Genomic DNA, 26,106 nt, shown 5'->3' with positions numbered 1-26,106 from the left:
GGTTTGTATTGATTGATGCTCCGAGAAACGTGGATATCGGAGCTAGTACTAGCTGTGACTTGTCATGATTAATTCAAAATCAGGTCTTGAAACAGTGAATGATAAGTCTGGGTGTGCTGGACTGCTTGTAAATAAGAGCGAGCCCTTATTATACAGTTGTCTCAGTAATGATAAATTTAAATGCCTTGCAGACGTAGATAGGCTGCCACTGGTGCCAGCATCTATGTAAAGACACGTGAAACGGACCTAAATCCAAGAGGTAGGACTTCAATTGAATAAGTTCTGTACCTATTGTAAAGCGTAGCCACTTCCTGTGCTTAAGAAGGATTGGCACATGAAAATGGACATCCTGGAGGTTGAGAGTAGTTATAAAGTCGTTCTGGCATAAGAACTTTAGGACTGTCTTGAGGAACCACATTAGTAAAGTTTGCGCAAAGATCAGAATCATGCGCTACTTCCCTTATTTGCTTGTTGATCAGGAACTGAAAGTAAACCCTAACGCTGTTGGAGATTCGGAACCACTCAGACGGTCCCTGATTGTATCCATATAGACACTTGCGCAAACGACACCCATAGAAGAGAAGGTGGAGGTCCCTTTGGAGGTGTAGAAAGAGGGAAATTTGACTAATTGGAATAAAATTGAGATATTAGACCTCCGACGTTTTTGGAGGGAATAAAGGTGTGTTACAGGTAATCCATTGTTTCTAGAAGAGTTGCCTCGGCTGTACGATGATGGTCTATGTAGGACCTGTTGGTACTGTGCCTATATGACTGCGTTTGATTTGCGTAACGCAGTTGGTTCCGATTGCAGGAGCCAATACTGGATGGAACTCCCTTGAAACAAAGGACGCGGAGCTACGTTCTCGGCACCACGAAAAGGCTGCCATTCTATATCCCGAAGGTGCGGGCAGTATCCGTGTCCTTTAAGATGGTCTGCTGTGCCTCATCAACATGCTGGCCAGAAGGGATCCTTAATCAATAGAACAAGTGACGTATTGAAGTCTGAAAATCCCAGCGAAAGACGTAGCATTGAAGCAAAATTGTCTTTGCCAGACTGCCCCTACAGCGAGCTGTGGAAAACCTGCACACGCAATGTCCGCTTCACAGTGTATCATTTCTGATGCACTTTGTCTCTCCTGCAGGATCTTCAAAGCGTGAGGCTTGAAGGATTCTGGAATAAGTTCTACTGGCGCCAACGTGTCAGAGCACATCTGGCAGCATACCTGCCCAACTGGCTTGCAAGATAATCGCTGTGCCGCCTGAGTAATGACCGAGTCAGGGTAGACTGAATAGTGGGGAGCTTCACATTTCTTGTCGAGGCGTGGAAAACAAACCGCCGGCACAGAGTTTGGCCTCTGTATGAGTCTAACATCTTCTTGCTAAATACAGTCTATGACAGGAACTGAACAAACTTGTTTCTGTAGCTACCCCAGGACGAGGGAAAAAAGGGAAAACGATTTGTCGCTCTCTTCATAAGGAAAGGAAGCCTCCAATAATCACTAGAGGTGAATGCAATAGAACTCCAGCTATAAGAGAAGACGTAATACCGCCATGGTACAGGCCGTGGAAGCCTTGCTGTCAGAAATACATATTTCTGATCTGAAGAAAAAACATGCTCATACGGCTATGTGCTGCCCAAGAAGAATAATGGCAGGAGTAAAAAGCCATCACGCAGTCACGTGGATGTAGAAGAAAGCTGCAGTCGACTAGATAAATAGTCTACCAAAAAACATTGTGCATAAAAGTCAACAGTGAGTGAAACCAACTGTCAACCGGCTACAGAGCTCACCGGCTACAGAGCTCACCGTCGACAGAGCTCACCGTCGACAGAGCTCACCGTCGACAGAGCTCACTGTCGACAGAGCTCACCGTCGACAGAGCTCACCGTCGACAGAGCTCACCGTCGACAGAGCTCACCGTCGACAGAGCTCACCGTCGACAGAGCTCACCGTCGACAGAGCCTACCGTCGACAAGGCCACCGTCGACAAGGCCAACTGTCGAAGAAATGTACCATCGACAAACACTCCCAGTGGTCTACGAGCCTGTAGACTACAAGAGGGCATTGTCATCATTGTCGTCGAGGCATGCCTGGAGGCGTTGTCGTTGCAGAGCAACAGAGACGGCGGAGATTGTCGTCAGAGGGTACATTGACCGTATCGTCGACAAGCTGGCACATTTTCACGTAGAAAAGTGCGCAGAGTGAGTCTAGACGCCTGAGAGTAAATCTCGTGGGCGTAGATGTGGGAGGCAGACTCAAAGAAGGCCAGAGACCCCTAATTGTGATGTTACTTCAGCTGGTGAAGTAGAGGAGAAGCATCACTTAAAATCTTAATGTGCAGGACACACAAAAAAAACCTCCCACATCAGAAGGGGGGTACAGTCTCAGCACAAGAACAACCCCTTCTCCCCTTACCATGTCAGAGACCAGCAAAGTGTTGTCCATATACTTTTCATGAGGGTTCACAGGAAAAGGTCTCAGCTTCCCACAAGTGACACAGGGTCTGAAGGAAGACTTCATCTAAGAAGACATTACAAAACTGATATTAAGAAGAAAATAATTGAAGAAAATTTGAAGAAAACTGAGCAGAGCTCAGGGAGACTCCCTTCACACGACGTGCGGTAGAAAATTTGAGGTGCTGAGCTCTGAGGAGAAGGTTCTAGAGGGTTGCTGGCGCCTGATTGGCTGTGGTTTGGACCAACATAATGACAATGATAGACTGCAAATGTTTTTTTCCTTTTCCATGCATTCCTATGTAGAAATATGTGTAGGCTTGTTATGCCCTTTTTCTATTACATATTTCAGGTTTCATGTTGTTACATATATATATATATATATATACACACACATGTGTGTATATATATATGGCTAGAGGCGAAACGCGTCATGCAGGACAGCTTGGGTTTTACTCGTTGACAATAAAGAACACTTAATTTTGCACGAAGCTTTGGGTCCGACTTGTTTGTTTTTCCAGTGGAGTGGAAGAGTGATGCCGTTGGCATTAAGCGATAGAGGATTTTTTATATATATATATATATATATATTTTTTTTTTTGCTATTTTATTTACCGTGGGTCTCCCACTCAGACGACGGGAGATATTCAGGCATGTGAATCTATGAAAGACACCCTAATACTGGAGAATGCTGCTTCTGATTATGTTTTTCCGTTCTCCCTCTGTGTTTATGCTTGTCACAAGAGGAGGGCACTTTGGAAGGGGTATGAGACACCCCCCAAAGCCACTTCAGGGTGCTTCTACTCTCTACTGAAGGGCATATAGACATCTGTCCTTCCAAGTTCTTTTGGACAAGCCAACAGTAATAGCATGTGTCTGGTAGGTGAGACGGGTAAACATGCTATACACAGTGTGGGTCAGATTTTGACATCTTTTTGCCACATGAATGGCACTTGTTAAAAAGGGATGGCAGTTTGTGACTGAGAAAAAAATATTTTCTGTCAGAAAAATAGTTAAAAGCACCAAGGGTACTTAAAACCATCAAGTGAAGACCAATTCTGTTCAATTGGAAGAGGAAAATCTGACAAATAGGTCCAAAGTTAAAGAGCTCAATGCTCAAGGATCCTCACTGAAGAAGCCGAAAAAAGTACGGACCTTATTGTCACTTGCGGGGCATGATGGGATGCAGGAGGTCTTAAAGACATGGTGCCAGTTTTCTATGTTGTGGTTTTCAATGCAGCCTATTGAATAACAAAGCCTTTCATTCGATTGCTGTTTTATTTTCAAATATAGGATATGTTTTACACTTTAAAGTTTTCATCTTTGAGGGGAGTGGCTTAGCCGGCTGCAAGATGGTCGCACTTTGAGTGGGCTCTGCCAGCCAAGCCTAATATCCATCAGAATCCTGCAGACTACCCCATCGACCCCGCCTGGCATCTGACGATCCTGACTCCGCTTGTTCTGGTATCACACGCTGCTCCTGGGCCGCGCTCTGACTCAGAGCCTAATCCTCGAGACAGGGCCCCTCTGCTGGTGCGGCCCGTTCCTCCTGCTTCTCCTACGCTGCAGCTTTTTGCGCCCGGAGCGCCAACCTGCGGATTGCCTTCATCTCCGACACACCAGAGCCTGTGAGTGCAGCCACTGTTGGGGGCATCCCACGGCGCGATCGGGGGCGCACGAGCAGCACCGTCTGGCCTGGACCGTTTCTTAGAGCAGGTACCATGTTCCAGGCTGCTGGTGCCTTCCGCGATGGCCCACTTACAGAGTTGGTGGACGTGGGTGGCTTGCCCTGCGACTCCATGTTGCTAGTTGCCTTCGGCTGGTGCGGCCCCCGCCTTCAATTCTGCATTGCGGTGAAGGCCCTACCTGCTAGTGTCTGGCGCCGAACCTGGAGACAGTTTCAGCCTTTCTGTTGGGCCCGGCGCTGGCTGGGGGGGTTCATCCTTGAGGGCACTCAGGCCCTTGGCTACTTGGACGGCCCGGTTGCTCACCACGCTCTTCCGCCTGTGTGAGCTAGCTGGGGGCCTGCCTGTCACTTGCCTCCCAACGACTAGGGTGAGCGCCGTTGCTGCAGGGGTTTCCGGGGTTGGGGACGTGCGTGCCATGCCACGGGCAACACTCCTTACCACCATTGCTGGGATATTTTTAATGCTCCTCAGCCTGCTTGCCAAGCTGCTTAGGCCCCGCGTTGGAGGCTGCACGTGCCCCCCCCCCCCCCAATGCCGCCTTGCTGTCACCATCCCTGAGGCAGTGTTCTCCTCTGCGGTGACCACAACCGGAAAAATACTGTTGAATCCACCCCTTGCTGGGTAACACCCGGATCTGCGGACGTTCTGCTTTTCCTTGCCTGCCCACCTGCTTGGACGTCCTGCCCTCCACAACATCCTCCTGATTACCCCCACGGTCCTGCCTGGCACCCGCTGCAAAGTGCAATTGTTAGGGGTGTAGTCTGCTATTTCTCCCTGCCACCCCACGTCTAGCCTGCCTGATTCCAGTCCACTGCGGGCCTACACCATTGCCTCCTCGCCTTGCCTGCCTGCTCCACTCTCCTCTCACCTGGGACGCCTCCTCCACGCCCTGGGGCACTGCTATTGTGCTTCCCAGCTGCAATCTCCTCCCGCTCCTTGGCCACTTCCCTCAACTGCCTTCGCCTGCCATAGGGAAGACTGCACCCAAGCAGCCTAAGATCGCTTTTGACCAGTGCTGTTTTACTCTGACTACACCATGGTGGTGCAGGCTGCCCGCCGTGAGTTCCTTCCTGCGAAACAAATCCTCCAGAAGCATGAGGTCTCATATTGCCTGGTGTATCCTGCTAAACTACGAGTCAGGCAAGGCTTTAAGACACTCGTTTTCCCTGATCCCAAGGACGCTCTGGCCTTTGCAAAGAAACTAGACCAATCACATTGATGCACTCCTGCGAACTCTCATTTGATCATCTGTTTTGACTTGGGCCCCCTTCACAATTCCTTTCTCCACGGGACACATCCTTTCACAGCAATGCTCAGGAGCTAGGGGCCTCAACCTTGGACGTCCTTCCTTCAGCTGTCTGCTAGGACATCTGGCTTGGCCACCCTGCCTCTTCAGCAGGGGTGAATGCTGAGCGACGCCATGCCTCCACGGGATGATTCCCTCCTTGGACATAAACTTCCCCCTTCCCAGTTGTGGTCCCCCGGTGTGGGTGGTCTCCCCGCCTCATTGGGGGGGTTGGTGTGGGTGGTAAGGTGGGGGCATCTGGGTGTTTGTGGCCTAGCTCCGAGGCCTTTTTGATTGTTTTTGTGTATGTGTTTTTTTTTGCACTTCCAATGCTGCTGCACTGTTGCTTGCTCCTCCACAATATATTGCATTGTTCCCTGCACCTACTTGAGGTTTGTCCCTCACGTACCACTGTCCTCAACATTAATCGGATTAAAATAGCACCATGACAGACACCACTTTCTGCACCAGGAAATTCCGCGGTCTTAACGACCACCGCAAGGCGCGCCTGGTCCATGCCCACCTTACCAGGCATAGGGTGGACATTTGTTTTTTACAGGAAACTCACCTACTACCTGTGACTTCCTCCAGACTTCCTCGGCATTGGGGCGAGATACACTCCTCTTCTAATTATTCTCAGGGGTTTCCATCCTTAAGCACAGGGGGCTCCCTTGGCAGACTTCCCAGGTAGTTATCGATCCTGGGGGCGTTTTGTGATCCTCTATGGTACCCTTCATGCCTAGTTATGGACACTCGCTGCACTGTATGCGCTAGCTAACATTGTTGTAGATGCAAGAGGTAACAGATGATTGTGAGAAATTGGCTCTATATACACTGGACCAAGATAAGGTACAGTGTGTGTAGAGTCCACAAACCCCAGAGGTATAACAGAGGTTAAAGCCAGGTGTGACCTTACTCTCTAAAGTGGTAGCTTGGTCGATCAGTAAGGCAGTACCAGAGGGCAGTGTAAAGCATCTATTGTACACACTCAAGTCGGCAAAAGGTTTCACACACTCAAAGACTGAACTCCAGGCCAATTGTTTTTATATCATAGATATAGTTTTATTTTTTTTAGAACCAACAGGTATCAAAATATACTGTTCTCAATATGAGAGGTCTCAGATGAGTACTTTGCAGAAAGGCAATAAACTTTGTAAACACAATAGGTACAGGGGTTGCAGTAGGCAACATTTCTAAGCACAATTTAGCATTAAGCTCAATTGGTTTTTCCATATAAATACAGCTGATTACTTTGTAGATTACTCTGATAGTTCCGGGACTGGATCCTAGATTCCGTCCTGGGATCCAAGCTGAAAACAGTTTAGTAAAAACGTCTTAGTTATTGCAGTGATTTTTAAGGGATATAAAGCTATTTCAAAAGTTCACACTTAGAAACTTTTCAATGAAAATCTGGTAATGTTATCCGATGGGAGAAAATTCAGGTTGCAGTTAAAGTACGATCTTGTTACTTTTGTAATCCAGTATTGGGCTCCTAGCTCCAGCACCGGGGTCTCAACTTAAAACAGGCAGGTAATAACGTTTCAGTATTTAGTATGATTTTTAAAGAATATTTCAAGTTTTCAAAAGTAGACACTCAGAAGAAATTTCACAGAAAAGCACACAATGGATTTCTGTGGAGAAAATTCAAGTTACTAGTAAACCCATCTAGGATTACTTTTGAGGTTCAGTACTATGCTACAAGATGCAGTACTGGCTTCTCTCCTGATCACAGGTGAGTACTTCAGAATTTGGTTGATTTTATGGGAATATTTTAAGTTTTCAAAACTTCACACTTAGAAGATTTCGAGTTAAACCCGTCAATGTTATCCCATGGCAGGTAAGTGAGTTACCGGTTTCCAGGTGAGTACTCGACTGGTGAAGTTACGGTTCTGGGTCAGGTCCAGGGTCAGGGAGGTACAGTTGGTTCACCCTCAGCGGCACAGGGGCAGCCGGGTGCAGAGGTAGTAGGCCCAATGTTATGCAATGAGGGGCAGGCCACGCGGCTGTGGGAGCTGGGCTCCTGATCACTTGCTCAGGGCAAAGGGGGAAGTAGGATAGGACAAAGGTGGCACAGCCAGAGGCACTCGGGCGGCTGGGTGCAGGGTGCTTTTGAGCCATCGGGCGCTCAATGTTATTCAATGGGAAAGGTTAAAAGGGAACAAAGGCTGCAGACCCTGGAACAGGGATTCTTCAGGTGCAACCACCACTTCGAGAGGTAAATTGGGATCTTGGAGAAGAGGTAGGTACCCCAAAGGAAGGGGGCTGCAGGGAGCCGTGTGCAGGGGCGTCTTTTGGTGTCGGGAATCTTACCCTCAGCTGGTCGCGGTTGGGAGGGGGGGGTCTCTGGTTCTGAGGCTGCAGTCGTCGAGGAGGGTCTTTAGGCACTGGACTTCGGGCCCCACTCTCCGAGGGGAGGGGGGGGGGTGGGGGGTTCCTCGTGGTCTTGGCTCGGTAGGTGCAGAGTGGGTTGGTCTTGTGCTTCCTGACTGGCACCAGGAGTAGGGTTGTTGAAGCAGAGCCTCTGCTTATGGGAGTCCCAGTCTTTAAGAGGGTCAAGGCAGGAAGGTCCTCCGGGTGTCCTAAGGTTGCTGTCCGCAGGAGTCGCCGGGATTAGGCAGGAGCAGGTTCCAGGATCGACAGGCCGGTAGGGCTGGGGTCAAGTCAGTTGGTGTCGTCCTGTGGGTTGCTGCTGCTCGGCGGGTCTTCTTAATCTTCCTTCTTTTCGGGATCTCAGGAAGGAAGGTTCAGGGTGCCCCTAAATACTAGATTTAGGGGGTTACAGGTAGGGCAAGGGCAGGGACCAATAGGTCCCTGTCCTGGGGTGGGACCACCCCCTAGCCTGCTCCTCTCCTGTGTGAGGGGGGCGGGAGCCTAGCTGTGATTGGACAGGGCTCTCCATCTTCAAGATGGCCGGAGCCCAGGATCGGGCTTCACCTCGCCTCTCCCACCTGAGGGGTGGGGTTGGCACAGGCTGGCACACCCCCCTTCCTGATGTAGGGTTTCCCGCCAGTCTTCCAGCCACAGTGGGGGTTAGAACTGGTGGGGGCCAGTTGCTGAGTACAGCAAATGGTCAAGAGAAGCTCATAGAGGCGGCATGCCGTTGAAGCTTCCCCTTGCCCATCCTGGGGAGACCTAGCACCTCGCCCAGGATGTGCATTGTTGCAGGCCCAGGAGAGCGGGGGCTCTCCACCTAGGGGTCCAGCAACATGTCTGCTGTGTGGCAGCCTCTGCAGCCACTCAGACCAGACGTGGATTGTAGGTTAGGTTTTCAGGGAGCATTTCTAAGATGCCCTCTAGTGCATTTAACCCCACACTGGCATCCGTGCAGGTTTAATCCCCGCCCACGTTCGGGGACCCCGGAGCATATATGTGTATGTATGTAATATATATATATATATATATATATATATATATATATATATATATATATATATATATATATATATATATATTTCTCTTTTTTCTCTCCAACACATTAGTTTGCTTCAACGAAAGTAGACGGCACTCGTGAGCTGTGATTTTCATGGCAGACCCTTTGTCTTGAGGGCAAATTTTTTTTTTATATATACACACACATATATACATATATATATACATACATATATACATATATACATACACACATATACATATACATACACATATATACATATACATATACACATATATACATATACATATACACATATATACATATACATATACACATATATACATATACATATACACATATACATATACACACATATACATACATACACATATATATATACATATATACATACATATATATATATACATATATACATACACATATACATACACATATACATATATATACATATATACATACACATATATATACATATATACATATATATACATACACATATATATACATATATACATATACATACACATATATATACATATATACATACACATACACATATACATACACATATATACATATATACATACACATACACATACACATACACATATATATATACATATATACATACACATACACATATATACATACACATACACATATATATATACATATATACATACACATACACATATATATATATATACATATATACATACACATATACATACACATATACATATATACATACACATATACATATATACATACACATATATACATACATATACACATATATACATATATATACATATATATACATATATATACATATATATACATATATATACATATATATACATATATATACATATATATACATATATATACATATATACATATATATACACATATATATACATATATATACATATACATACATATACATACATATATGCACACACACACACACACACACACATTAGCGCGGGGACACACTGTCTTCTGTGTAGCCAGGCGCTTTAACCGCATCGCTGCTGCGGCGATTTTTGCGCTGTGCGGCAATTTTTAAATTACCGCGATACATGACGAGCTCAGCTCGTCATCAGCACACGCCACCCGTGGGTGATGACGAGCTGAGCTCGTCATCAGCATCGAAGGGGTTAAAAATGATATATATATATATATATATATATATATGCAGCTCGATTTAAACATTGCAGAGACCTCCCCAGTGGGCGTGGCCACACCTGTGGCCTTCTGGTTTCTGAAGTTGCACATTTTAAAACCTCAAGTGAGTCAGTCCTGAAATGCCATGATTTTCTCAATTAAAAATCCCAAGTGTGCTGATGCACAATGCTGTCAAAACGTGCTTCTTTTCCTTCCGCTCCTTCCCTGAAATTTTGGGGGTGATTGGTGAAGCGGGGTCCGAGAAAATAACGGGGGTCCCAAAACATGTTTTCCCCATGCAATTTTCCATAGGACCTTTAGCCAGGGCTACAGCCCAAACGGCTGAACGGAATTACACCAAAGATGGCAAAAAGGTAGAGTTCGGTTCGCAGATCACGCATTTGGTTAAATGGTGTAAATCTGTTCAGTAGTTCGTGAGAAAATCATAAGTAAAATCATAAGTATATCTATAGGCGCGTACGGTACACGTACGGTACGCGTACGGGTCCGCGTAACTTTACGAGCAAGAGCTGCATGCTGATTGGTTGTCAACTGTCTGTCAACACTCCAAACCAGAAAGTGTTGGCAGCCATCTTGTGCCTCGGTAGACAGGCACAAGAAAGCAGAAAAACAAAGGTGTAGAACTCAAAAAAGGGGCAGGGTAGAAACACCTTGACCCCCTAGGCCTGCTCAGGGGGTCCCACAAGGACCCCCGAGGCCCCCAATTTATTTTAATTTTTTTTTTTAAATCGCAGAGTACACGTACGGTACGCCTACCTTTCCGAGCACGAGCTGCATGCTCATTGGCTGTCAACACTCTAAACCAGGAAGTGTTGGCAGCCATCTTGTGCTCGGTAGACCAAGGCACAAGAAAGCAGAAAAACAAACGTGTAGAATGCAAAAAGGGGGCAGGGTAGAAACACCCTGACCTCCTAGGCCTGCTCAGGTGGACCCACAAGTACCCCCAAAACCTAAACATTTTTTTTTTTAAACCCTGTCTGCTTTTTTTCAAATTACCCCCCGGGGGGACAAAATCCCGGGGGCATAGTAAAAAAGAAGTGTGGGGGGCCCCAATCCACCCCACACTGCCCGGGTACCACCACCCTCCCGGGGTAAAGCAACGCAGCCCCCTGGCGCACACTGTAGGTTCCAGGTGGGCAAATTGCCCCCTATGGGACCCCCAGTATGCAAGGGGAATTGGTTCCCCCTCTGCAAACACGGCAGGGGGCTGCGTTGCAGAGAGGTGTAAAAAGGAGCGCAGCCTCATTACACCTCTCTGCAATGCAGCCCCCTGGCCATTCTGGAGGTTCCTGGTGGGCTTGTTGGCCCCCATGGACCCCCAGTATGCAAGGGGAATTAGTTCCCCCCTCTGCAAACGTGCCCGGGGGCAGCGTTGCAGAAAGGCGTAAAAAGGAGCGTGGCCTCATAACACCTCTCTGCAATGCAGGCCCCTGTCGCATACTGGAGGTTCCCGGTGGGCCAGTTGGCGCCCAGGGACCACCAGTATGCAAGGAGACTTAATCGCCCAACTTTGAACACTCTACAGGGAGCGTTAGCACAGTGGCGAAGATAGGGGGCGGGGCTTCAGGTGATGCGAGTGCAAACATGCCCTGAGGCGCGTTTTAAGTTGGGGAATTAATTCCTGTTCAATCCAGAGGTCCCCTAGGGGGTAACTAGTCCAACAGGTACCTCCAGTAAGCGCCACAGAGCTGTGTTGCAGAGTGTTGTAAAAAGGGGGCGTGCCCTTTGAACACCTCTCCGCAACACAGCTGCCTGGCGCATACTAGAGGTACCTGGTGGGCTAGTTGGCTCACAGGGGACCTCAGGATTGAAGAGGAATTAATTCCCCAATCTAGCTCACTACTATTCCTGAAAAGTAAATTTAACTGTACTTACCAGTAACTTGAATTGCCTTCCATAGGATATCATTGCCTGATATATATATATATATATAAATAAAAAATATTAACATTTCAATATTTTAAAAACTCTCAATTTATATTGAAAATATGTAATGCAATTTCAAAAATAAAATATCTAAAAATAGTTTAAAATAATGTAGTAAATCAGTATAAAAAAAATATAACAATACATTTAAAAATTATCATTTACAAAACCTTTGAAATTCACTGAAAAAACCATAGGTTTCACACGTTATAGTTAGCTGGACATTTCACTCATACAAAACCATTGAAATTACCCCGTTATAGTTAATTCAGCTAACTATAACTCGCGCGCCCGCAATGCACTGCTGATGAGGTCACATTTTATCACTCATTACATGGTCAGTGATATCACTCATGACATCACCGATGACATCTCAAATGACATCACTGATGACATCTAGTGAATGTGCGTCTTTCTGAAAAATAAATGTTTTATATATGTGTTTCTAAAGGTCGATGGAAGAAAAAATTTGTAAATAAGTGTCTAAATGGATGGTTTTTTGTAAAAATTATTGTATAACTGACTTAAGTGTATCTTGGTGAATACATGTATAAGCGAGTAATGTTTAAATATGTAAATATCTGTATCAGTGTCTCACTTTGTGTTTAATTGGCTGCATGGGTTGGTGACTAGCTACATGAGTGTCAATATGGTTTATTAGTTGGTTTTTAGAGTATCAGTACGAGTGTCTGTATGGTTTGGTGGGGGTATTACCGCATAGATGCATGAATGGGTGACTCACTCTTTGTATGTGTTTTGAAGACAGCATGTGTGCATTACTGTATGGGTGGATGAGTGTGTATGGGTGTGTTAGTGAGTGAATCACTGTCTCAATAGTATATTTATGAGTAACTACATATGTAGTTGTGAGTATTGATGTATATAAGTGAGTATATGTGAGAGCGAGAGATTGTAAGAGTTCATGTAAAAATAAGTATGTGTTTCTATAAGTGATTGTTTGAGAGTAAGTCTATGTACGATTCTGTAGAAGTAAGTAGTGGTGGGTGTATAGCTGTGTATGCAAGTAAATGAATGTTTGATAGTTTATTGTGTGCGAGTAAATCTATAGAGGAGTGTCGGTGTGTAATAAGATGTATAGGTGTATGAGTACATATGATGAGTGAGTACATGTTTGAGTGCCTATATAGAACTGTTAGTGAATGACTGGATGTGTATGTCGATTTTGGAATTACTGAATAGGTTGTTCTAACTGGAATTGTTATCTCCATTTTTTGAAAATTTTAGTTTCTATTTTTGAATGTGTGTATCAAGGGTTATATTCTGCTGAGAGGTCTGCCACTCTTTCACAAGGATGATGTCATCAGTGATGTCATGGTGTTGTCACTGACCATGTCATGAGTGATGCAATATGTGACGTCATCAGCAGTGCATTGCAGGCAAGCGGGTTATAGTTAGCTGAATTAACTATAACGGGGGAATTTCAATGGTTTTGTATGAGTGAAATGTCCAGCTAACTATAACGTGTGTGAAACCTATGGTTTTTTTCAGTGAATTTCAAAGCTTTTTTTAAAAGCTAATTTTTAACAATAACGTGGCTGAAACCTATGGTTTTCAGTGAAAAAAGTAATAATTATCTCTCTCTCTCTCTCTCTCTCTCTCTCTCTCTCTCTCTCTCTCTCTCTCTATATCTCTATATCTCTATATCTCTATATATATATATATATATATATATATATATATATATATATATATATATATATATATATATATATATATATATATATATATATATATATATATATATATGTAGCACAACTCCTCAAACCTCCGTGCTGGCAGCGCGGCGAAAGAAGAAGGCAGACCCCACGTTTTACAGGCAGGATGAAATTTTATTGAAGACCCTTCAAGTATATATATATATATATATATATATATATATATATATATATATATATATATATATATATATATATAGCGAATACATTCATATCTGTGCATAGATCGCCGCCTACTGTTGGGTCCGGATGATGATTGTTGTCCTGGAAGAGTCTTCGAAGTATCAAGAGATAGGTGGCTCCTTCCCTGGACTACAGTGCGCATGGGCATCCTCTCCATCCTCAGATTGTTTTTCGCCATTGTGGCAGAGATGGAGTGTAATACAGTGAGTGATGTCCATGCTACATAGTAATTCTGAATGCTACAGCTGCTACAGGCACCGGGGAGGAGGGTGGGCAATATGAATGTCAGCAGCCTTACATGCCAAGAACAGATGCATACTGGTAAGTAGCATATTCGGTTAGAAGCATGTGGGCTTCTGAATTCATATCTGTGCATAGATTACATAGCAGTCCCTCCTGTTAGCGGCGGCTGCCCGTGCCAGCTGCAGCAGTCTGAAAAAGAGTTTTGAGAACAGCCTGTCCTACAGCTGCCTGCCGTTTAGAATGCACATCTACGCAGTAGTGTTTCGTAAATGTATGTGTGGTGGACCAAGTGGCTGCCTTACATATCTCTTCTAAAGGAATATTCCCCAGGAAAGCCGTGGACGCTCCTAACTTACGTGTGGAGTGTGCTCGTGGTGGAATGGTTAGTGTGCGTTTAGCCTTAGCATAGCAAATCTGTATAAACTTAACGATCCACCGGGCTATCCCTGCTTTGGAAATGGGGTTGCCTGTTGTGGAGAAAAGGCAACAAAAAGCGGTTTTGTTTTTCTGAAATCCTTTGTTCTGTCTATATAGTACATTAGAGCCCTTTTGACATCTAACTTGTGTAGGGATCTCTCAGCGACATTTTCTGGATTAGGAAAGAAAACTGGCAGTTCTATGGTCTGGTTCATGTGGAACTGCGAAATCACCTTAGGCATAAATGTAGGGTTGGTGCGTAATACAACCCTATTTGAGTGGACCTGTATAAATGGCTCTTGAATGGTTAGTGCCTGGAGTTCACTAACTCTCCTCAGTGAATGGCTACTAGGAAAGCAACTTTCTAGGTCAGAAATTGAATCTCACAAGAGTGTAGAGGTTCAAAAGGTGGTCCCATCAATCTGGTGAGGACCACATTCAGGTTCCAGACTGGTGACGGTGGGTGTCTGGGAGGGATCACTCTGTTAAGTCCTTCCAGAAAGGCTTTAATGGCAGGCACTCTGAATAATGAGAGGTGCTGCCTGTTCTGAAGATAGGCTGCTATGGCGGATAAATGTATACGAATGGAACTGTACGCTAGATTACATCTGTATAAATGCAACAAATAACATGTTTTGAATAGATGCACCCAGTGGGTTAATGTCATTGTTGTTACAATATATGACAAACCTTTTCCATTTAGCCACATAGCATGCTCTGGTTGTGGGCCGTCTTGCCTCCTTGATGATATTCATACATTCTGGCGGCAAGTTGAGGTAGCCAAATTCTAGGACTTCAGGAGCCAGATTGCCAGGTTGAGCTGTTGCGGGTCTGGATGCTGAATGTCGCCATGGCTCTGCGTCAAAAGCCTGGGTGTGAGGCGTAGCCTTTGATGCGGTACCACGGATAGTTCTAGAAACGTGGTGTACCGTGGTTGGCGTGCCCACATTGGAGCAACCAGGATGAGGGTCACGAAGTGTTGCCGTAGTTTGCGTGCCACCAGCGGTATCAGAGGTGCTGGTGGAAAAGCGTACGCAAATTTGCCTGACCAGTTCATCCATATCGCATTGCCCTGCGACTGTGGATGTGGGAACCTGCTGGCGAAGCTTTGGCATTTTGCGTTTTCCCTTGTGGCGAACAGGTCTATCTGTGGATGACCCCACTGCTGGAAGTACGGTTGGAGCACTGATGGATGTATCTCCCACTCGTGCATCTGGTGGCTGTGTCTGCTGAGCAGATCCGCCATCTGGTTGTCCTTGCCCGGGAGGTGTTCCACCATGAGGAAGATGTTCCTTTGAATGGCCCACTTCCACATGCTCTGAGCCAGATGAGAACTGTGGAGAGTGTGTTCCTCCCTGCTTCTGTATGTAGTACATGGCAGTCATGTTGTCCGTTCGGATCAACACGACCTTGTTGCACAAGTGTACCTTGAAAGCTTTCATCGCCATGAAGATTGCCATCAGTTCCAGAAGGTTGATGTGCATCTTTTGCTGTGCTGTCCATAGTCCCTACACTGTGTAGTGGAGTACACGAGCTCCCCATCCCTGGAGAGACGCGTCCGCCGTCAGTACTATCTGTGGCACAGGCTCTTGGAACGGTCAGCCCTTGCAAAGGTTTCATGGGTTCCACTAATGCAGAGAGTTGAATGCCCGACAGCTCACCAACACTAGGTCTTTTAACTGTCCTTGAGCCTGATTCCACTGACGTGCTAAGCACTCCTGAAGCGGACGCATGTGTAGTCTCGCGTGCGGGACTATGAAGATGCAGGAGGCCATCATGCCGATCAACTGCATGAACACTTTCGCTGGAAGCGAGTGTTGAGCTCTAAATTTTTGTATTAGCAATTGCATGCTGTTTATTCTCGCTTAATTTGGCTGAGCTTTGGCTGCCAGAGTGTTTATTGTCGCGCCCAAGTACTGTCTCACGTGGGCGGGCTGAAGATGTGACTTCGGATAATTCAGTGAGAATCCCAGACTGTGAAGAAGATGAATGGTGTGGGACATGTGGCTGGCACACTGCTGGGCCGACTTTGCTTGAATAAGCCAGTCGTCCAGATAAGGGTAGACATGTATGTGCTGTCTCCTGAGGTGTGCTGCCACTTTGTGAACACCCTGGGTACCGTCGTTACTCCGAAAGGGAGGACTTTGAACTGATAATGTTGATGTTGAATAGTGAACCTGAGATACTGTCTGTGTAATGGGTGTATGGGTACATGGAAATACGCATCTTTTAGATCCAGTGTTGCAAGGAAGTCTCCCTGACTGAGTAACGGCAGAACTTGCTGTAAGGTGAGCATATGAAAATGCTCCGACAGAATGTAACTGTTTAGAGGCCTGAGGTCCAGTATAGGTCTGAGACACCCGTCCATTTTGGGTATTAAAAAGTACAGAGAGTACACCCCTGAGCCTTGGTCTTCTACAGGCACGAGCTCTATGGCCCCTTTTTGCAGCATGCTGACGACCTCCTGCTGCAATAAGAGTAAGTGCTCTGCGGACATAGGACGGTGTCTTGGTGGGATGTTGGGTGGAGTGGACATTAATTCCAGACAATACCCGTACTGTATAATGTCTCTCACCCACCTGTCTGTGGTGATGGACTTCCAGACTGGCAGAAACTGTTGTAGTCCCCCCCCCCCCCCCGACAGGTGTTATATGGTCGGGGGGCAGTGACAGGGCGTCACTGGTATTGGCAGAGGATCTGGAACTGTTGTTTCCTCTGCCTCTGCCCTTGATGTTGTTTCCACGATATCCACCCCGGTTGTTCTTATTGTAGGTGGATTGTGTACCTCCCTTATTGTATTGTGTCTGTTGTGTTGACTGGCCTCTTGACGGGCCCCTACTATTGGAGCAACAAAAGGAGCCACCCCGAAACTGCTGCGACTTCAGAGCCCCCAGAAACTTTGCAGTCTGTGTCTTTAATGTTGTCAAGGGTGGTGTCAACCTAAGGTCCGAATAAAAAAGTCTGGGTTAACTGGCTGATTGAGGATAGAAGTTTGTATTTCAGGTTTGAATCCTGAGATTCTCAACCAGGCGTGTCTCCTTAACATAACGCTAGTATTGATGGCCCTGGCTGCAGTGTCAGCTGCGTCTAGAGCGCACTTGATGGAAGCATTGGTTATCAGTTTCCCCTCCTGGATGAGTAGTTCTGCCCAGTCCTTGTACTGTTCAGGTAGGTGTTGCAACAGTGTCTCAAGGGTATCATAATGGGACCTGTCATATCTGGCCAAGAGTGCCTGAGTGTTGGCAAAGCGCCAGATGTTAGCTGCCTGCACAGCCACTCTTTTTCCTGAAGTTTCCATAACTTTTGACTCTTTGTCCGGAGGAGGAGCATCACCTGTAGTCTGGGAGTTTGCTCTCTTACGTGCATTAGAAACAACCAATGAGTCCAATGGCAACTGTCCCCTTATATAAGTAGGGTCCGCAGGGGCCGGTCTATATTTCTTCTCAATCCTTGGGTTTAACACCCTGGCTCTAGTGGGGTCTTTAAAAATGTCACCAGCATGCTTAAGGACCCCTTTTAGCATGGGTAGGGTTTTGCCTGCCCTTTCTGAAGTGGAACAGGTGTCGACCAGAAAGTCTTCATCCACAAGGTCAGCATGTAGCGCGACGTCATGATTACTGGCTGCCCTTTCAATAAGGGCGTTAAAGGCAGTTGTGTCCTCAGTAGGGGATGTTTTCACACTGTACACATGAGTGTCAGGGCCAGTCTGTGGATCCCTTGAGTCAGCAGGGTCCGCCCATGGTTGGGCTTGATCATCGGGATCAGTGTCCACATGATAGAGGTCATCCTCATGTTCATCATCCCCTGCATCCACATCTGAGAATGTTGGGGAAAAATGTTGAGGTTCCTTTCCATAGTGATGGAGGGGTTCCACAAGAGCTGGAGATGTTGAAACTCTTCTTCAAGGGAATCTTATACGATTCCATGGGTGTTTCTGGTATTATTTTTCTTTTGTATATGGACAGTCTACCAGTTTCCGAGTCGATGAATTGCCTCGGCTCCTGGTCTTCAGGCTCTTCTCTAGCCTCCATTTCCGCCCACACTGGTTTAGCAGCGCCGATAGCTTGTTTCTGCTCGAACATCTTCGGACCCACCGAGGGTGGCAACCCGAATTTGCTAGGTGTCGACGCGGTCTGAACTTGTCCGACCAGCTTCGGCGTCGGGGCCTTCTTTGGTCCGACCGCTGTAGCCTTATCCTTGATGCGTTGGAGTGACTCCGACACTTCCTTGGCTATGAATGGACTGGGGCGCGTCGACTCGACAGGGTCCCTGGAGCCAGTCTTCGACTTGTCCGTAGGCCTCGACCGAGGATCGATCCAGTCTTTCGGTTTGAGCCTTTTGTGTGAATCTACTCCCTTCGGCATCGGCCTTGGTGGTTTGACGGCCTTGACCTTGGTCTTCGGTGCCCCAACCATCGGCTCGATTACCTTCTTGAGCTTTCCGGCATCGACGGCCATTTTCTTTTTCTTCGGCTCCGAGGGGTTTGAGGCCTTGGAGCCAACCAGAGTCACTTGCACTTTCGGTTTCGGCAATGATGCTTTCGGTTTCGATTTCTTTGTATCGACCGATGACTGTTTCGAAACCGAAGGCTCTTTAGTAATGTTCAAAGCCGGGCCTTTATGCGGGGCTGCAGAACGAGACTGTAGATCTTGGGTAAGGCCTAGTGGCGATCCCTCGACCTGAGCCTTATTGAGTGTGTCATCGTCGGCCCCCGTATAGCCGGTTGGGACTAGCTCCTCGCCTGAGCTATCTTCTACGGCCCCAAGGGCCTCCACGTAGTATCCTATCTAATAGACAACTTTTAGTCTTGTTCTTGCACCTCTTAGTCTTCGGCGTCATACTCTGAGTCATGGCCCGAAGCCGGATCGGAGCAGTATTCCTGATCCTCCAGATCAACGACGTCTTCGGTCCCAAAGATGTTCACGGGAAAAGGCGCTGACTTCTTTGACTCCAATCGAGCCGCGCGTCGAATCCGAAGAGTTTTTCGACCTGAACCGGGCACAGGCCATACAGTTGTCTTCGTTGTGGTCTGGGGACAGGCACTTGTTGCACACCGGGTGGACATCGATGTGCGGGTATTTTGCGACACCTCTTGAATGGACTTCTTTCCATTTGAGATCGAAGATCGGGTCGAGTGTGGAAAGAAAAACCTGTTGAGTCCTCGATGTCCTCTCGAAACAAAGGCACCGATACCCAACGAAACGATACCGACGCGGTCGAAAGCCTTTTGGCTTCGTAGAAAGTTTTCCTAACTTGAGCTAAGATAGTAACATCCGAACCCAATGGCGGACAAAAACAATCTGAGGATGGAGAGGATGCCCATGCGCACTGTAGTCCAGGGGAGGAGCCACCTATCTCGTGATACTTCGAAGACTCTTCCAGAATAACAATGTGCAATCATCCGGACCCAACACTAGGCGGCGATCTATGCACGGATACACACACACACACACACACACACACACACACATATATATATTCCAAAACTGCAGGCTTCCAATTTTGTGAAGAACCCCGCAGACATTTTTCTTAAAGCAAAAATTCATTTAATGGCAGCATGCTGACAGCAACAGCTTCAGAGAAGCAAAACAAATCCGCCAAAGTGGTAGCCAGACGCGTTTCAGGACAGGTGTCCTTTCTTCAGTGGCTTCTAGGGAGGCAATGGGGAAAAGCGTTTTCTAGCACACCTGCTTCTTGAACACCTCTCCGCCCCAAGGGGCGTGGCCTCGCAGCATTGTGAGAGATGCAGTCCGTGCCTTCTTACCTCAGTGGGTGCTGTTTCCCCAAGCGCAAATGTCATGAATAAATGGCATGCTTCTTTTGAAAGATACTGTCCTGCTTTATTGTTGCCATCTGGAAGTCTGCAGTTTTGGAATTTATAACGGCCTGTCCGGGTCGTGTGAAGAGCCTACTGCTGTTGTCAGCGGGTCCAGGGCTGTGCTACACAGTGCGGCTACAACATGGGACGGACTCGGGCTTGCACCTTGCAGAGTGGTGTTTTTGCTCGTGCAGATGGCAACAAAGCAGGACAGTAACTTTCAAAAGAAGCATGCCTTTTATTCATGACATTTGCGCTTGGGGAAACAGCACCCACATAGTAAAAAAATGTACTATAATTTGCACTGTTTCCACAGGTGTAGTGCTTTAATAACTGCAGAGGCATCTGATAACGAGAACAAACCTAAAGCATGTACTGCCAGATGTATGTGCCTTACCTGTGGTGGTGGAGAGGGCACTCTGGGCTGCAACAGTTTTGGTACCTAAAAGTTAAGATCAAGAAAAGAAAAACTTTTAAAAAAATCACAGGAAGAAAGCAACATACATTTGGTTGTAATTACAGCAGAAGAACAATTGTTACTTACCTGTAATCTGTGGTTCTCCAGTATTGGTGTCTTTCATATATTCACATGCCTGAATCATTCCCCGTCGTCGGAGTGGGAGTCTCACGGTATATAAAATAGCAATAATATGCAATAATATCCTTAGAAAAACTTGGTAATAACCAACCAGGAAGTAAAGTAGCCCAAGCTACTAGAGTAAAAACTTCCACCCTCATGACTATTCTAGTCATTTTGCATAGTCCAAAATGCAGCCAGTTAGGCGACCGCACCCACCAGAATGTTCTCCCCAGAGGCTCAGGCTCTCAGGTTTTCTCGCACAGGACTGAAGCTAAAAACTTCCCTAGCCTAAGAGACTCTGAGGGGAGGTGGGCGGGTTGCATGTGAATCTATCTAAGACAGCAATACTGGAGAACCACAGATTACAGGTAAGCAACTATTGTTCTTCTCCAGTATTAGGGTGTCTTTCATAGATTCACATGCCTGAATCAGAGTAGATAGCAGTACCGAAATAATGCTTGGAAGACGCTACATCAGTTTGTACATAGCAAGTATATACATTCATATAATACAATGCCAACATTCATATATGCATGAAAAAACTTGCAATCACCTGAGAATGCACTCAATATTAGGCATGGAATGAGCGTCTGGAAGCAGTACAGAGGAGGAGGGGAAACAGAGGCTCACCTTATCTGAAAAGATTGCGTGGAACCGCTTGACCCACTGATGTATCAGTCTCGTTGGCAGCATCCAAACAATAATGCTTGGTGAAAATATGTCTGCTGGACCAATTCGCTGCTCTGTAGATTTGCTAAAGGGAAACTCCAGCGAAAGAGCAGTCGAGGAAGAAACAGCTCTTGTAGAGTGAGCTCTTGGAGTTGTCTGTAAAGGTCTCCCTGCTTGTATATGGCGAAAGTCAATAGCTGCAGAAATCCATCTAGCTATGTTTTGTTTAGACACTATTTGTCCTTGCCGTATCTTTCCATAGACAACAAACAGTTGATAGGATTTGCGGATGGCAGACGTCCTTTGCAAAGCACAAGTTACTACTTGTGTAACGATATATCTGTAAGAGACATTAGTTAGTGATAGATTCCTTACCTTAGAATATCCCCAGGCGTCAGACTGGATCCAGAAAATGATTGCGTAGCAATGCCCCTGCTCGCCGGCAGTCGTCGTCCGCGGCTTTGCGTCGGTCAGCGTCGCTAGCGCCGGAATGACGTCGGAGTACTTAGACGCCGCCCACGCGCGCGGACGTCAGTTCTGATAACCAGCTTTTCCGTGCCAGATACGCAGAGCCATGATAGAACCAACACTGGTGCCATGAAACTAGGGCCCTGAAAGGGGAGTACCTTAACCCTAGATATCGGTTCGCAGAACGGGGAGGATGGGTGTGTCGGTAAGGAATCTATCACTAACTAATGTCTCTTACAGATATATTGTTACACAAGTAGTAACTGTGCATCTGAAAGAGACACGTTAGTGATAGATTCCTTACCTTAGAATAGATACCCCAGTAATACCAACCCCGGTGGAGGGTCTGCGAACCAATAATCACACCAGAAAGTCCTGAAGGACGGAACGGCCAAAGAAGCCATCCCTCCGGACTTGGCTGTCCAGGCAGTAGTGTCTTGCAAACGTGTGCAGCGAGGCCCACGCAGTTGCCTGGCAAATGTCCTGCAAGGGCACTCCTCGGCCCAGGGCAGTTGTAGTCGCCGTGGCCCGAGTAGAATGAGCCCACAATCCAACAGGGGGCTCCTTTTTAGCCAAGGAGTAGCATGCCTGGATACACAAGATGATCCACCGCTAGATGGTCCGCTTATGCATCGCCTTTCCCTTCTTAGCGCCCACGTAACCAACAAAGAGTTGGTCATCCACCCGGAACTGGCGTGTGCGATCCAGATAATAGGAGAGCGCACGTTTTGGGTCCAGACGGTGAAGCCTCTCTTCCTCTTTCGAGGGATGCGGAAAGAAGGTGGGCAAGGTAATGGACTGCCCGATGTGGAAGGCCGTGACAACCTTGTGCAGGAAAGAGGGTCTCGTCCGCAACAAAACATTGTCCGGATGGACAGACAGGAAAGGAGGTGTAGAAGAAAGAGCCTGGAGCTCACTCACTCTCCTGGCAGAGGTGATGGCCACCAGGAAAGCAGTCTTCAAAGTAAGAAGACGGAGAGGACAGTTATGGAGCAGCTCAAAGGGAGCACACATTAGGTAAGTACAAGATTTAAGTCACACTGGGGCATCACAAAGGGAACAGGAGGGAACATGTGTGTGATGCCCTTCAAAAACCTATTTACAATGGGGGACTTGAACAAGGTAGGCTGATCAGGTAGCCGTAAGAAAGCGGAAAGGGCAGAACGGTACCCTTTGATAGTGCCCAGAGCAGAGCCCTGCTGGGCAAGAGAAAGAAGAAAGAGGAGAACCTCAGAAAGGGGTGCAGAGAGTGGGTTCACAGCCTTTGCTGTGCACCATGCCACAAATCTGTTCCACCTGCAGGCGTATACCGACTTTGTGGAGGGACGCCTGGCTCCCAGAATGACATCACAGACTACGGGAGGCAAGTCAAATGGCATAAACTGCCGCCGCTCAATCTCCAATTATGTAGGTGGAGACTGGACAGGTTCGGGTGTAGAACCGTCCCCTGCTGTTGCGACAGAAGGTCCTCCCGAAGAGGCAGACAAATCGGGGGATCGACTGACATGCTGAGTAGCTCGGGATACCAGTATCTTTGTGCCCAGTCCGGAGCCACAAGAATAACCTGGGCCCGGTCGCGCCTGATTTTCAGCACTCTAAGAAGTGGTATAGACGGAAAGGCGTACAATAGACCGCAACTCCACTCGCGCCGAAAAGCGTCTCCGAGCGAGTGCCGCCTTGGAAATTCCAACGCGCAGAACTGATGACATTGCACGTTCTCTTCTGTGGCGAATAGATCTAACCAAGGCTCTCCCCATTGCTGAAAGAGGCCGTCCGAGTTCAGACGCTATTCGTGATCCATCATGCACCGACGGCTGAGTTCGTCCGCCCTGGCATTCCGAGAACCTGCCAGGTGTTGAACCACCAGGTTCAATTAATGTTCCAGCCACTGCCAGAGGCAGAGAGCCTCCTGGCATAGGGTCCATGACCCCACCCGCCCTGTTTGTTGCAGTACCACATGGCGGTGGTGTTGTCCGGGAACACCTGCACTACACTCCCCCGGACAGAGGTGAGGAATGCCTTCAGTGCTAGTCGGATCGCCCACAGCTCCAAAAGGTTGATATGGAGCCGGGACTCCGCCGGAGACGAGAGGCCTCTGATCTCCGCCTCTCCCATGTGGCCTCCCCAGCCCTGGAGGGACGCGTCCGTAACAACCACGTGCTCTGCCACTGACCCAATCGCGGTCCGTGAGCCATCACTTAAACTGTCTTGCAGTGCCCTCCGAGATCAAGACCTGATCGGACAAGTTGCCCTGATGCTGGGCCCACTGAAACTTCAGGTCCCACTGCAGAGCCCGCATCCGCCACCGGGCGTGATGCACCAGAAGGATGCAGGAGGCCATCAGCCCCAGAAGCCGCAGCGTCAACCTGACCGAGACTCGGGGGGGAAAAAGGCTGAAAGATCGGAATCAGAGCCTGAATATACCGAACCCGCTGTTAGGGAGGATAAACCTGAAACTGCGCCGAGTCTAGAAACGCTCCGATGAAGAGAATCTTCTGAGAGGGACACAGGTGCGACTTCGGCACGTTGATGGCGAACCCCAGCAAGTGCAGGAGGTCGGCCGTAGTCTGGAGGTGGCTGACGACTGTCTGGGGCGAGCCCGCCTTTAACAACCAGTCGTCGAGGTAGGGGCAAGACTGACACCCCTAACCTGCGAAGATGAGCTGCGACCACCGCCATCACCTTCGTGAACACCCGTGGGGCGCTGGTAAGGCCGAAGGGGAGCACGGTAAACTGAAAGTGCTCGTGGCCTACTGTGAACCGCAGGTAACGCCGGTGGGCAAGCAGGACGGGGATGTGAAAATAAGCGTCCTGCAAGTCCAACGCTACCAGCCAGTCTCCAGGGCAGCTAAGACCTGAGCCAAAGTCAGCATCCTGAACTTCTCCTTCCGGAGGAAGCCGTTGACGTTCCGCAGGTCCAAGATAAGTCGTAGGGCCCCTTTGCCCTTCTTGTGTACCAGAAAGTAGTGGGAGTAACAACCACACCCTACTTCTGGCCCAGGAACGCGCTCGATAGCCCCCTTGGCCAAGAGGGCTGTGACTTCCTCTTGCAGAAGTTGCAAGTGATCCCCCGACACGCGGTGGAATTGCGGTGGCATGGCTGGAGGGGTTGCCTCGAAGGGGAGGGAGTAGCCCCTTCGGACGATCTGCAGCACCCACCTGTCCGATGTGACAGTGCGCCAGTGGGAGAGGTGAAGGTGAACCCTGCCCCCCACTGGAGTCACATGGGCCTGAAAACTCGGACTAGGAAGTGTGATCACTGTGTATCATTCCAAACGACCCTTATTGATGATTGGTTGTAAGTCAAGCTTATAGACCAGCTATCCTAGTAGCATGGACAAGAGCAGTCTTTAGGCTAAACTCTAGAGCAGGGGTCTCCAACCTGTCGATCGCGAGCTACCGGTAGCTCGCCGAGACTCTGCGAGTAGCTCGCCGAGTGCTGCTCAATTTAGTAGCCCATTCGTTTTATTTTGGGCTATTTAGGCTTATTTCCGTGTCTGTTGCCCGCCCTCACCCAACGCAGCTGCTCCAATTGGCTTGCGCTTAGATGTGATGGGGCGGGCCGAAGAGGATGACGTTCCTTTGCTGCAGTCTGGCGGTGGAATGGTGACAAGGGCCGGGTGCACCGAGGGATACTGAGTGGTGTGGCTGTTGGAAATATGCTTGGGCCCAGTAAGGGAGAAACAATGGGCAGGGGAGGGTCAGTGCTGCGAGAGGGTCAATCAGCGGAGTTCATTGAGGAGGGTCAACTGAAGCGGAGGAGGGGACTTTGCAGCCAGTGCAAGAGTTTTGCACCCCTTTCCCCCAACCCCCCCCCCCCACACACCCTCTTCCCCCATTGCACAGGCCGGGCTCGGGCACTATCAGCTCTGCGACCACAGCATTGGGGGGCAGAGCCAGAGAGGGGCCGGGGAACCAGAGCGAGGCTGGAGCAAAGTAGGTCTTTGCTCTCAGTTCTTGCCATCTGGGTGGTGACCTGATAATCTCTGGTTTTGTGACTACGAGATTGAAGGCGGTGTTAAGAGAGGGGCTGGAAAGAAAGAGAGAGAAGGGATG

The 26,106-nt window shown here is 47.8% G+C and overlaps 1 protein-coding gene across 1 annotated transcript in view; it reads right to left on the bottom strand.

Annotated features, from left to right (window-relative positions):
- Nucleotides 1-26,106, bottom strand: part of RCOR1 (REST corepressor 1) — a 745,358-nt gene that overhangs the window by 453,399 nt on the left and 265,853 nt on the right. Inside the window, exon 9 of the mRNA XM_086937837.1 lies at nucleotides 20,731-20,775. Coding sequence (XP_086793963.1) covers nucleotides 20,731-20,775 — 45 coding nt within the window. The remainder of the gene's footprint in view (nucleotides 1-20,730; nucleotides 20,776-26,106) is intronic.

Source organism: Lissotriton vulgaris, chromosome 9 (assembly GCF_964263255.1).
Source record: "Lissotriton vulgaris chromosome 9, aLisVul1.2, whole genome shotgun sequence".
NCBI classification, from domain to species: Eukaryota; Metazoa; Chordata; class Amphibia; order Caudata; family Salamandridae; genus Lissotriton; species Lissotriton vulgaris.
Note: the sequence above shows the minus strand (reverse complement) of the source record. Positions and strands in the feature narration are given on the sequence as shown.